The 13,601-nt window shown below is 39.3% G+C and overlaps 1 protein-coding gene across 1 annotated transcript in view; it reads left to right on the plus strand.

The window, feature by feature from the left end:
* Positions 1-2,939, plus strand: part of GLB1 (galactosidase beta 1) — a 41,577-nt gene extending 38,638 nt beyond the window's left edge. Inside the window, exon 16 of the mRNA XM_064704810.1 lies at positions 1,470-2,939. Coding sequence (XP_064560880.1) covers positions 1,470-1,730 — 261 coding nt within the window. The 3' untranslated portion in view covers positions 1,731-2,939. The remainder of the gene's footprint in view (positions 1-1,469) is intronic.
* The last annotated feature ends 10,662 nt before the right edge of the window (positions 2,940-13,601 follow it).

Raw genomic sequence — 13,601 nt, forward strand, 5'->3', positions numbered from 1 at the left:
AAAAGCATTTGAGGTCAAGGTTTATTGACACCTTGGCAGAACAGAACAAGATAGGATCTTATACCACGGAAGTGGATACAGAGGTGAAATAATTCAGCTGCATTTGCATGTTACTAACTCCTTAAAAAGTTTCTCTTGTGAGTTCGTAAAATTTAATTTCAGAAATACCTGAAAAAGGAAACACTAGAAAAATACCACTAAAGCAGCTTGAACCAGCAATACTTGTTATATTACATTTGTGCTTCTGTAAATTGTGTTAAAATATTCTAATTTTAGCTATCCCAGACAACTTTGGAAATCACTGAATGCAGTAAAAGTCCTACTTTCCACTGATTCAGACAATTTTATTATGTTTATCAGTGTACATCCATGCCATGAGTCTGGTTTTCCTTTATGTTTTGATTACCAAAGGCCAAAGCAAGAAGGAGAAACACAGATGCAGTTATCTGTTTCCATCCCTTTTCTTGACACTAAACTCTTGTTTGATATACAGTGAAAGGACACTTTGGAGGAGTAAAACCAAAATATTTATGCAAATCAGCAGTATATCCTCCCTCTGTCTTACTTGAGAACCAAGACTCAGCTTGACTCAGTAGTAGTCAGTTTACAGTTTTACTAAACATTCTGCAGCCTGCCAATTCATGGACTTCTGGAAAAATCTGCATTTATGTCACTTCAGTGTGTCTGTAGATAAATTAGTGTTTTCACTTTTTACTTTTTTCCTTGCCCATTTATTTTAATCTTTTGAATTTAAGGTATTTATGATGTTAGTACAGTATTTTGAGTTAGGAGTTCTGACCACTCAGGTATAAAAAGCAATTTTAAAAATTTGTATGCCACAGATTCATTGTACTTAAAATAATACTAGGTGATCCCAAGGCTTTTAAGGGTTGTGTGTAACTACATCAGTACTTTATTGCAGTGTGATTGCACAAGTACTTTGTCGACCAAGCTATTACAAGTAAAAGAGAGATCTGAATTTCATGTGTCTAGACAAGCTGTATCTTGTGATTTCGAAATCACAGAGCAGGGACTACCAAGGTGTTGTAATCTTATACTTGTACAGAAAACTGTAAGAGCCTTATGATCTGCTTTTTTCTTCTGTGACTTCATTCTCCTTTTAACAATTAGCTTCAAGCAAATACAGTTTTTGGATTTGTTTTGGTCTTAAACTTGGGTAAAAATCAGTGCAAGGAGCTTGCAGTTGTTTTTCTAATTATTGTCATATTTGGAGTTACTACAGTATTTTACCACTTTCTTTTTAAATATTAGCAATGGCTTTGACTGCTCAGGGAATTTGGGTTCTTTTGACTGTCATTAGCATAGATTTTCTATCCTTGTGTTCAATCAAACTGAAAGATGAAAGGAGTTCAGTTACTATATTAAGAATGTTATGCTTAAGCCTATTTTGTCATTTCACCTCTGACAGATTATTAAAATGTTGTTATTTTTTCTTTCTCTCTTAACAGGGGCAAATTTGGATCAATGGCTTTAATCTTGGTCGCTACTGGCCAGCCCGTGGTCCTCAGCTGACCCTTTATGTTCCAAGGAATGTGCTCGTTGCCTCGGCGCCAAACAACATAACCGTGCTGGAGCTGGAGCGCTCTCCTTGCAGCCCCCAGGCATGCGACATAGAGTTTGTAGATGAACCTAATATCAATGCAACCCTACTGCATGAAACTGAGAAACCCCCACTCTTTGTTAGAGAGCTGTGGACGAAGTATCTATAATGATTCAAGTATTTCTTCCACCCTCCTCCCTTTGCTTCTCTTTCCCTAAAACCATACTGTGTAACACAGGGTCTTCGAAAAAGGGAGGTTGTTTAGGTGAGGCAACTTCTTAAATCCTTCAAAGATACACATTTTTTAAAATCTCTCAGTTAAATATTGAATTTCTTTTTAAAAATAAAAGCTGGAGCTTTGAAATTTGCCTTGGACTGTGAAATTGAACTCAACTGGAAGGTAATGTTTTCATTAGTGAAAATGTAGTCCTTGTACTCTGCTTATATGCAGTAACCTTCCTATGCTTTTATTTTTCACTATGTTTTGCAACTGGAGAGAGGAGCCACAAAAGGTGTGCAGCCCCCACTACCTTGCTGGTTTCACTTAAGTGGACTGGTAAGTCAGAGCTGCCAATAGACAAGACCCTTTAGCTTCCCTAATCACTTTATTAGACTGTCAACATCGTTTTAATTTTATTTGGCTTACTGCCAGCATTGAGTGGACCTCATTTTTTAATGCAAGTGACTTTCAGAAAATTTCAGTTGATTTCTTATAGGACCAGTGAGAAAAACTGTGGAAGAGAGCATTCAGATGCCAGCTGGTCCAAACAGCAGTAGCATGGAGTCTCATCTGTCCCCTGTTGGAAAGCCAATTTACGGCTTCCCTGTTGCTATCTCTGAAGACTTAAAGTAAATTGATAAGTACAAAGACAAGTGAAATTTAGGCTGCTTTGATGGAACCACAACGTCTGACTCACCTGCCTGCAGAATGTGGTTTTAAAATTATGGATTTTTTTCTTTATTTTTTTGGTTTGAGTTGGGTTTTTTCTGGTTTGTTTGTTTGTTTTATTTCTTTTTTTTTCCCTATTGGTCATGGTGTACCTGCTTTTCATAGGCCAGCACCTTGGAAGTGGAATGCTTTAAGTTAAAGAATTTTATTTCTCTTTTGGTCATTAATTCACATCAGTTGTTTTGTTCCAGTAAACTGATGGTCTTTGTAAGTGACTGATATTTGCAAAGATGCACAAAAACTCCATCAGTACATTTGACTTTCTGAAGACAGAATCTTCTTTTTGATTCTTGTGATTTTGGTGTCAGTCATGCAAATTCCATGGTGATATTTAAACAACAGAAAGGATTAAATCAAGTATTTTCATGATCTGTGATTTCTTCCTTTGATTTTTATCTGACATTATTAAAATGATTATTTAAAGAATAAATTCTTCCTCTGTGTGTTTGAGAAAGAAAAAAGGATGAGAGAATTATGAGCATTTATTAAGAGAGAAATGAGATTGCAAAGTCTCGGTGGATGAGGAGTTATTCTTGTTAATGTCTTGTCATTTTCTCTGTTATGAAGATCTGTACAAAGAAAAATGAAGCAGCTATAATGGGCTGACCATAAACTGGAGATGCCACCCTTTTCTGAGATGGCCAGTGCAAGATCCTGGCTATTTCCTCTGATGAAGACCAATACTATCACTGGAGAAGAGGGTGTAAAAGAGCACCACCCACTTCATGTGTGCTGCATGTTTGGCATGTTTGATGGGCTTCCAAAGGAGACAAATGTGGCTCATCCAGGACAGAGCAGTTCTGCTCTTAAATTTGGACCTCAAATGTCAGTTCCAGGGTCTGAGGGCTGTGTGTTCTGTACCCAGACACGATTGATTCTTGGAATGGTCTGCTCTGACCACAGATTTTTTTCTTTCTTGGCACCATCCCTATGGTGCATCTGGAATATGCTCTGCATGCAATTAATTATCAAGTATTAATTACCTCAGAACTAGGCCTTGAAAGTAAAGGATGAAACAGAATCAGTTTTTAACTGATGGGTTTTGTGGCTTGGAGCGTGCAGAATGACAGTACTATTCATGTATTATTTAAGCTCAGTGCTGTTACAGCTGACAGTATTTTTATTTGTATGGCAGTTTCTGCTGTGAGGGCAGTGGAACTCCTGGTTCTCACTCTAACTTCTTTATGTTGTACTTCTGAAAACATAGTGTGATCTGTGAGACTTCACTTTTCACCATGAAAATTATGTAATATTACCAGCAGAAGGGCTTTGCATCAAGAATTATAAACATGCATCTGATTAGTTCTAAGAATAATAGTAACAATGTGGAAAGAATGGGTTTAGAGTTTTTCAAGTAGGGCTCTAGATAGCTTCTTTAGCATACTTGCCTATTTACTGCTTTCAGTGAAGTGGTCTCCTGTCCGCAGAAAAGAGCTGAAAATTGTGGCCCTGATTCCTAATCCTCTTCTACCTACTTGGAAACACTGCTGGAGATGTTATTTGAGTATTCAGAAGGGAGGTCCCTGTGACAAAGGACCTTCAGAATATAGCTCTAGCAGGAGGAACCTGTTGCCAGTTGCTGCTGCTTTACCAAAGTGTCAGCAAGTGCTGCAGCTGAGTGCTCTGCCCTGCCTGTGCCCACACTGGGGCACTGTGCCCACAGCACATGCCTGGGACTTACCTTAGGTTTCCTAGCCTGGGCATGGAGTCCTGCTGGGACTGAGTGTGATACAAAACAGGACTGTGTGGCATTTCCTCCTTTGCAGCCTCAGGCAGGTCAGTTATTTTAACCTGTCCTCAAGTGTAGTTCAGCCGTGTCTGAAGTGGAAATGTAATCAAAATTAAACCTTCTGACTGAGGGAAAATGAGTAAGAGAAGAGGGGCCATAGGGAGTTACCTGGCTGACTTTCACCCAGTGGACAAGGCACTGGTGGGCCTACTTTCAATTTGTTTTTGAAAGGCAAGGTGTGAAAGCATTGTCAGACCCCTGGCTGGAACCTGTGGTGTAGTTGTATGAGCTATTCCAAGTGCTGGAGTTCAACAGGATGGTCCCTCTGGTGGAGCCAGCTGCCTCCTGAAGGCCTGGCAAGAAGGAATATTCCTAATGCTAAAACTGTGGGTCCTCAAATCTTTCCTGGTGCATCTCCTTGGAATTTGCAAGTGTGTTGCTTGCACAGGCGCTGAGTAATGAGCACAATATTCTCTCATTTTGGCAGAGAGTGCAAGTATGGTATTTGGTCGAAATTAGTTCATAAAAAACAGAAGTTTATCGCTGATTCCCTCTGGAGGGTAGGCAGATGCTTGCAATTCTGTAGGGGGATGCCCTTTGATACCCATAGAGATACCCATAGAGTATCTGTAGTGGCTCAGCTTACCACAGAATTTTTTTTTCAGCTCTGTAGTGGGGTTTGTAAACTTAGTCTATAATCCTTTTTATGCACGAATGAAAGCCTTTAAATGTGGTTATTTGGGATGAATGAGCAAATAGAGGAACAAGAACTGACTGTGTGCTATATAGTTGAATTCTATTTCTTAACTTATGTATGAGACTTCCATAATTTAACTATCTTACTAAGTGTTAGTCAGCATTTTCTAGTCCCTGAATGACAGGATTGAGACTTGACCTTGTCGTCCTTTAGACTCTGTGCCTTTTGTAATTCTTTGGTGCAGACAGCTCTCCAATCTCCTCCCCTTTGGGAGCTTCACAGTGCCTGTTGTTTTCTTTTGCAGTTTTTTGGATGAAATACTAATTTTTTGTTTGCACAGTTTGAATACTTGCAGGAGTGACTAGAAATAATCCTTCTGCCTGGACAGGAAAACCTATCCACCTGACAGATGTGTGTCAGGTGTTCAGAAATGACAATTGCAGAAGAAGGATAATCCTGTGGTTTGCAGTGTGCTCTGAAGGAGGTGTTGCTGTTATTGTACAGGCTGAGAAGGTGACAACATTTTAACAGATAATACATGATGAAAGGTTCGTAAGAGATGTTCTAGCCTTATGTGTCTCTACCCTAAGGCAACATCATTTGTATCTTAAATATTCTCAGTGTGTTTCTTTAACCTAGCCTTCAAGATTTCTTGTGATGAAAACTCCAGTCTTTCCTGGGCAAATTATTCCAGTGTTTACTATTAGGAAACTTGCTAGTAATAACTGAAGCCATCATTGCTGTGTGTAAGCCAGTTATAACTTTCACTGTCCACAGCCAACACAAAGTGTGTATTTGTGCTCTGAGGCTGTTTTGTGCCCTTTCACTTTCTTATCTCTTTTAACTTATTTAGAGAAATTTTAAGAGGTGCAGGTTAACACAGAGATTTAAGAAGGATGTGAAAGGGCAGACAGCTCCTGAATGACTTGGTCTAGGTGCTACAGCATCTCTTTTTAATAGAAGTTGCTGAGTTACAAGACAGTTGTCTTGCAGGCTGGGACTTTAAAGCATAGTATTTAACCTCAAAGTCCTGGCTGGGGGCTTATGTGACAGAAGAAACTGGAAACTGCAGAAGAATGGGGTCTGCATTAGTGGTTCTCCTTCAATGAGAAGGCAAAACTAGGCAGAAATAGATTATCCTAGAACTTGGTGCCATGGGCTGACTGGAAAAATGTTTGAAAAGTACATCACAAGGATCTTTCTTATGCTTTTGCTGAATAAAGTGTGTGTATTTTTAAAAATCCCTTTTCAGAAGATATTTCCTGTTGCTTGTTATGTTATCAAATAGGGGAGTAGTGACCTTCCCCTGTTTTGGGGGAAATGTTGAAGGTCTGTGTTACCTCAAGACATTTCACAAAACCAGAGCTTATTTCAGTAATGCAATCCCTTTTCACTAGGATATATGGTGTGGCCAAGGAATTTGGGATATATTTAAGAACTCCTGTTTTGGGCTTTAGCACATGCACTTGTCCCTCAGGAGGCAAGTACATACACAGCTCCAAAGCCAGAGTCTTAGGAAGGTCCCACATTTAACTCCATAGAATTGGACTGGGAAGCACAGACTTGTTCCTGAGGCTCCCCAGCAGTTTGATAGCAGACCCTGTGCCAGCATCATGGTTACCTCACTGTCTTGCACTCTGTTGTTGTGCTTACAGCTGCATGATTGTAACTCAGCCTCTTAAAATCTTTTGGTAGACAAGAGAGGGGAAAAAACTGGCACCCTTATAAAATTGAGAATTGAGTTTGAAACTCCAACTGGAGGTACCTTTTTTAAGTACAGTAGATTTGTTGAATATCAGTGCAAATTCAGTAAGAATATCTAGGCAATATCTATGTTCTGAAAGGCTTTTCCTGTTTTCTTTTTCCCTGTCAGTATATGCACTATTTTTATTAAACTTAGTGCTTCTGTAGGGCTCATGCTTCTATATTAATATTAACTGAGCATTTTCAGTGTTTGTAAATGTGGGCCAGAGCACAGATCTGGGCCAGAGTGGGCAGATGCCTAGCAACTCATCCTTCTGATGCTGTAGCTAAGAAATTCTTACCTAGTTCCTGTTTCATTCTTCCTGAACTCTTGCTGGTTCTTCCTCTCATAGTAGGGAAGTCTTACATGTAGAGGAACTGAAAAATTTTCCTTCAATATGTCTTTATTTGTCTAAAATGGAGTTGATCTCCAATCCTTCCACCTATGTATTGGCAGTTTGCAAGCTGGATGAAGATGGCTGTGCATCTAGCTTGCTTATGCCTGTCTCCTTTCATTCAGAGGTTCCTTTTCTTAAGTTCCTCTTGGTCAGATGTACAGAGTGAGCACTCTTTATGGGGCTCTAGTCTAAATTTTGACAAAAGTCTGCCCTGGCTATGGGCTTGTCCAATAACACTGTCCAAAGCACTTGCCCTGGGAGAGGGTGAACTCCTGTTGTGTCTTGTGGCTGTGGGATCTGGTTTTGTTCCTGTGCTATGGGTGAAGGGGCTGTCCAAAGCACAGGATGAATTGTTGAGGAGAAGGAAGAAAAATAAACTGATAGCTTGCTCCTAACCTTCCTCATGCCTTGCCTGTTGCTGAACTTTAGATCTTTCTTCTCTTTGCTAAAAGTGTTCATTGCTCTTTTCACGGCAAGCAGAAATGTGCAGAAGAAAAATTTGCATTTTTTTCTTGTGTCTTCCATGATAAATTCCATTTCTGGATGTTGAAACACTCTGCTGTACCATCAAAGCTTCTTGGAAGACTTTAAACTCTGAGAGATGGGTCTGGATCCTGCATACACTTCACATAATTTCTTTTAAGCTGTTTTGCTTTTTCCTCCTCAATTTTAGGATGTGGTCTGTACTAACAATAAATAGGTAGATTCAATATGCTGAAGAACCCAAGACTCTTACACTGAACTCACAAAGTGTTAGCATGATTTCCTGCAAAATACTGTCTGTTGTCTTGCATCCCCATCTATGTTGCTTTGCTGGTCCTTTGATCCTGAGCAGTATCTGCTTCAAAAGCTGAAGTCAAGACAATTTGAGGCTTTTGAGTGTGGCCAGAGACACTTTCAGATGTGACTTTGTTTAAAGCACTGAGTCCATCTAGCTTGTGCTGAAGTAGAGGAAAGTTTAGCAAAATCAGCTAGCAGCAAACTGCCTATTTTTAACTTTTTCTAGTCTAACCCCTCAGGTCTGTTTGCTTTGATTCAAAGGCTTCAGAGGTGCTGGAAAAAAAAAAAAAAAAGAAAGATAGATCCTGTCTAGATTAGCCAAATTTTATACTCTTCTTAATGTCTTTTATTGTGCTAAGAGGGACCACATACCGTTATCACCCCAAAATTAAGCTTTTTCACCCATCCTAGGAAATAAGGAGAACTTGGACAGATGCCAGTAATTTAGATGCAAGAGCAGACACTACCTATGCTGAAATGAGCCAGGAGGCTTTTTGTTGTGGTTTTGTTTTTTTCTTTTAAATTCTGAAAAACTCAGTCCATGCAAAGATACTGAAAAGAGATCACAATAGTAGCATACTTGACTTGCATGAAAGTTGTTTCTCCTGTTCCTGCAGGTACAGTACAAAGTGCTGTAACTGGGGATGTTTAAACATTATGAAGCTACAAGCTAAAAAGATTATTCAGTGTTACAAAGTGTGATCTGGATGTGAAGCCTAGTGAGGACTGGGGAAGGCATAATAATATGTTGGGTAAAGGGTGGGTTCTTTTTTGGCTTTGATTTTGTGTTGGTTTTGCTTTCCTTGGTTTTTTGTTTATTGGGGATTTTTTTTCTTTTTAAATTAAGCAGCTTGGCATTGGAGATGGGAAGGAAAATAGTTTCCCCTTCTGGTACCTCCACCTACAGACTGTGGCCTTGCATCTCACTAAAGGCGAATGATGCTGAGCTCTGTAGTTTTCAGATTTCTTAGCTACAAGTGGAGAATTTTTACATGAAAGAAGGGAGGTGAACTGTAGTAAAGGTTCAGCTCCCCTGGTTGGATGTGCAAAGTGGGGAAAATTAATCCAAATCTTAATAAAGTCTGCCTAACTGCAAGAATGGGGAATGTCCATCAGTACCAGGTCTGCTGGTACTTTATCCCCACCTGCTCATCACCATCTTGTCTTTCATTTTATCTGAGCAATGTGGAAACTGTGCTGGTTCTGTCAGTCATTGATGGACATAATCTATTTTCAGTTCACAAAACAGTAATTTGGATGGTCTCTGGTTTGCTTTCACTGTGATTGCTGCTGAGCAAGCACCTTCTCTGGACACATAACTGTGCTGTTGTACTTTAGCAAGGTGAGTGAAAGAACCTTCAGAGATTCCCAAGGTTTCTTCTCTCTCTGAGTTTGTTAAGGATTTGGCACAGCTCACAAGAACCCTTTTGTCTCAGAGGCTGAGGGCATTAAAAATACACAAAGATCAGCTCATGTTTTTTGTTGCATTCTTTATCTCATTTAGTAGAACTTTGTTTTTTCATATAAGAATAATGGCACTGAGTTTGCCTAAGTTCCATCTAGCCCAGTATCATGTTTTGAAGTAGAGCATATCAGATCATCTTCTTTTGAGTTTCAGGACTGGGAAATTTAAGGTGAAGTCTTTTTTTTTGTACAAAGCTGAGCTAGAATTTCAATGTTTTTAAGTTCTTTTCAGTACAACAGACTCAGACTTTGACTGCTGATTCAGCTGCTCACTTGCCATGACTCAGTTTGCAAAAATAACACCCCAAAACTCTGAAGTTCATGCTCTGCAAGGCAAACTGGAGTTCAGCAATTGAAATAATTTAAAAATTTAAGTTCTTTCCAACAGCCTTGATTGGTGCTCCATAGTGTATTCTGGTTTGGGAGGTTGCTCATTTGTTGTCAGGCTGTAGACCTGTGATGCTGGTTTGGTTTTGAAAGAATGTTCCTATCCTTTCTTGTGAAGTTCTGTTTTTTCCTGTTACCTGTTTTAGTGTGTTCATGCAAATTGGTGAAACCCCCTGCTGATTACAATTGTCAAAACCTCAGTTAAATTGGGCAAACAAGTTAAAAAGAGTAGGGGTTTAATCTTCAAACTTCATGATTCAGGACAACCCCCTACTGGCTGAGAAATGTTTGGAAGAAATTGCTCAAAACCAAGGACTTGTGTTTAGAATAATCCATTATGAAGTTGTTTTCATCTTCTGTGGAAGGAGATTAAACTTTCTGGGCTGTGAGTAAATGAGAGTGCATGGTTCTTGATGTCTTGAGGCAAAGCAAGGAATCTAGCAAGTAATACACAGGTTTTTGTTTCTGTAATATTATCTAACTGAAGTACTTTTCATCTGCAGCCTGCCTTGTTTTACAAAGGAGGACAGACTTTTGATTTCTGTGTGGCAAATGCAAGACTCAGATTGACCAATATCCCTTGCAAAACTAAAGGTCAATCATCAACAGATTTTGTTCCTTTATTTTCAGGGAAAAGTATAGGACTAGGGTCCTACAGTCTGGTTTGGGTATATTAACTCAGATTGAGAGGTACTGATATGGCTGGGTTACTTCTGCCTGGTTGGCATCTGCACCACCATGATAAGGAAGCCAGTGCAGACAGTGGAGGGCATGTAGTAGGGCAGTGTTAATAAAACATGGGGTTTTTCTGAACATGACCATTATCTGCACAAATACAGCTGGTGCCAATTGCATTCTGCCCCCATCCACCACAGTCTGCCTGTGTGGGCCTCTCTGCATTTGCAGTCACAAAGGAGAAACAGACTCTCATTCAGATGTCACATCTGGCTGCCGAGTCTGTATGAGGTCTCACCTACCAGGTCCTCAGCTGCTGCTCTCGTGCCATTCCCTGACCAGGCAGCTGGAGCTTTTGTTGTGAAGGATCTCACTGATTTTTTTTTTTTAATTTCTGTTTTTTACTGTGTTTCATTTTGCTTTTGCAAAAGCAGCAACTTTTTCAAAACAGTAACAAAACAATCTTGTGGCCTCAGGTCTAGAAAACATGGCAGAATTTTTTAAATCTAAAATTAGCATTGATACTAGCTGCCTCGTTTGTTCCAATGTTGGGCGGTATCAGCCCTTCCAAAGCTATCTCTGTACAATTAGTTGACAATTATAGAGGGGTTTTTTTTACATTTCTCTAGGGACCTAGAAACCTCTGTGTACCCACTGAATTAAGCTGATATGACAATTAAAGAATTTGGCATGTGCTCTCCTAAAAATTCAGGTCTCATTCAGTTGTATCATATTATGACTGAGGTCTTCATTGTAAATTACCTTAGAGAAAAGGTAGGCTGTTTTTCTTCCCCCTTTTTTCTGACACATTTAATAGTTGCTCTGCCTCTGTGCAAACCCGTTCCTGGAATTAAAAAAAAACCAACATGCAAATTAAAATTCAGCAGAACCTTGTGTATCTAGTACTAACCTTGCTTTCTCAGTCTCTGACGCAAATTGTAAATAGTTATCACTTAAGAACTGACCTTTCATAAATGCTAATATGATGATTGGTTGTTTAAATTTTATTCAGTCTCATGTTGATGGAGTCTATAAAATACTGTAGTCTTTTACACTATAGGCAGTAGATTTTAAAAAACACAGAAAAAATCCCCGTTTTTATTCAGTAGTCTTCAGCACCCATCACTTCACTGAAATTATGCTTCTAATGCTGACTTTTTTCCTAAGTTCTGGTACATTCATATGGATATGTGTAATAAGATACTTATTGAGCAGTGTGGTGCACTTATTCTATTTAAGCTGTTTAAGTGTGTTAAATAAGACAAATCCTTGATTTTTTTTCTACAATTTTTGGTTACATGAGGACTTCTGAAATTATTTCCCCCATCAGAATAAAACTTTAATGAGAATTCAGAGCAGAATTTATAAAATACTTTGTTGCAGTAATGTTGACAAATAGGCTTGACTTACTCTAAAATAGTTTTAATGTGAAGATTATAAAAATGTGGAGGGAATTTTAGATTAAAAGGTGTTTATCATTAGTCAACACACTTGCCATCAAAAATTTGCCCTTTCCATATTTTCTTCGAATCATAGTTGGGTTGGAAGGGATCTTTAAAGGTCATCAAGTCTAACTTGCCTGCAATGAGCAGGGACATCTTCATGAAGCTGCCTTGTCAAAAGGAAAACACTCTGTGGTGTTGTGACAAGACAGGCATCCCACTGTGTGACCTCTGCATGCAGAGAACGTGAGCTTAAGCCAGTGAGGAAGTGAATGGATTGACATGGGAATGGATTCCATGTGACTGTGGAGATGAGGTGATGGCATGTGAGGTTCATGCAAAAAGCCAGAGCAGCAGCAGTCAGGGCCAACGTTCCCGTGGGAGGTTTTGGATGTTCCCTAATATTGCTGAGGAAAGGAAGCGAGTAGTGACCTGCATTATGCAAGGATGGGCTGGTAAAGCAGAACTGAGGAGAAAACAGCCAGTATCTTTCTTTTTGTAAACCCTTCAGCCCCTTCTCTGTAGGATTGGGGAGTTTTAAGTGACACCTCATACTATGGGTTTCACTGTTCTAGAAAGCATAAACAAGAATCTTGATAGCAAGGGCAGAGCTGTCCTCTGCAGCTTCTCAGTGCTGTTTGTCTGCAGGGCCTGCAGAACATGCCATTGCTCCCTGCAATCAATGGGACATATTTCCTTTCTGTTCCTAGTGTTTGTGAATGAGCAAAAAGGGCATAAGCAACAGCAAAATCCATGCTTATATTCCTTCTATGCACTTTTTTGCAGCCTTTCCCACATACTTTGATAGCAGAAAAGGCAAGTCACTCACTCAGCCTGCAGTCATGGTCTTGCTTGGGCTCCAATTTCAGTTTACCAGTTATAAGCAAGTACAGAGATGTGTTGTGGTCTTTCCTCTCTTTGATTAAGATGCTTTTGTGTGACTATGAGCCAGTACTGCTCTCTCTGTTTGTGAGTAATGGTGACAGGTTAAGTGCTAGGGAGGGCCCCTCTCTTCCATTGCCCTGCCCAAACCACAATACTCCCATGGAGGTTCTTCAAGGGGTGCAAAGTTCCTGTGCAAAAGAAACAAATATGCTTTTCATGCAGGGATGTCCACCCATTGTTCCAGTCACTCTCCCAGATACAAAAGTCTCTTCCTGAACTTGGCAGCTTGGACCTTCTTGGAAAATGCTGATTGTATGCCACAATCTCTTTTGAGAAGAAGAGTTTATTTAGTAATGTCAATCTTCATTCATTCTCTGTCTCACATGTTGCTAACATCACCAAGAATACTTTTTATGAGCGTTTTGTATCTATGGAAAAATACCTGATTCTTGCAGATCAGATTCTTGATTACTTGCCATTGTTGTTAAATGCAAACAAGCAAAAATCTTGGAATTTAAAAAATTCTTAGTGCCTTAGTAGTTTTATTTTGCAACACTTGAATTCACAAAGAGCTTGCATTATGCAGTTACAGAGATACTTATACTGAATGTGTTCTGTAACTTGTTTTGAAACAAGAAATTAAAACCCAGAGAAACTTCAACCCTTCAAACTTGACTTGAAAAATAAAAAAATAAATTTAAAAAGTACAAAAATTAGAGGAGTGTGATCCATTTATCAATCATGTATTTGGTCTGCATTAACATGGAATACTTGATTGGACTTGATTTTGTTGTTGATTTTTATCTGGAACAGATAAGAACTTCTTTGTTTTTGAGCTTCATTTCTGTGAAAAGTGACTGTCCCCTAAAATGGGATTTTGTTAGTTTTGTG

Source organism: Zonotrichia leucophrys, chromosome 2, assembly GCF_028769735.1.
Source record: "Zonotrichia leucophrys gambelii isolate GWCS_2022_RI chromosome 2, RI_Zleu_2.0, whole genome shotgun sequence".
Taxonomy (NCBI): domain Eukaryota; kingdom Metazoa; phylum Chordata; class Aves; order Passeriformes; family Passerellidae; genus Zonotrichia; species Zonotrichia leucophrys.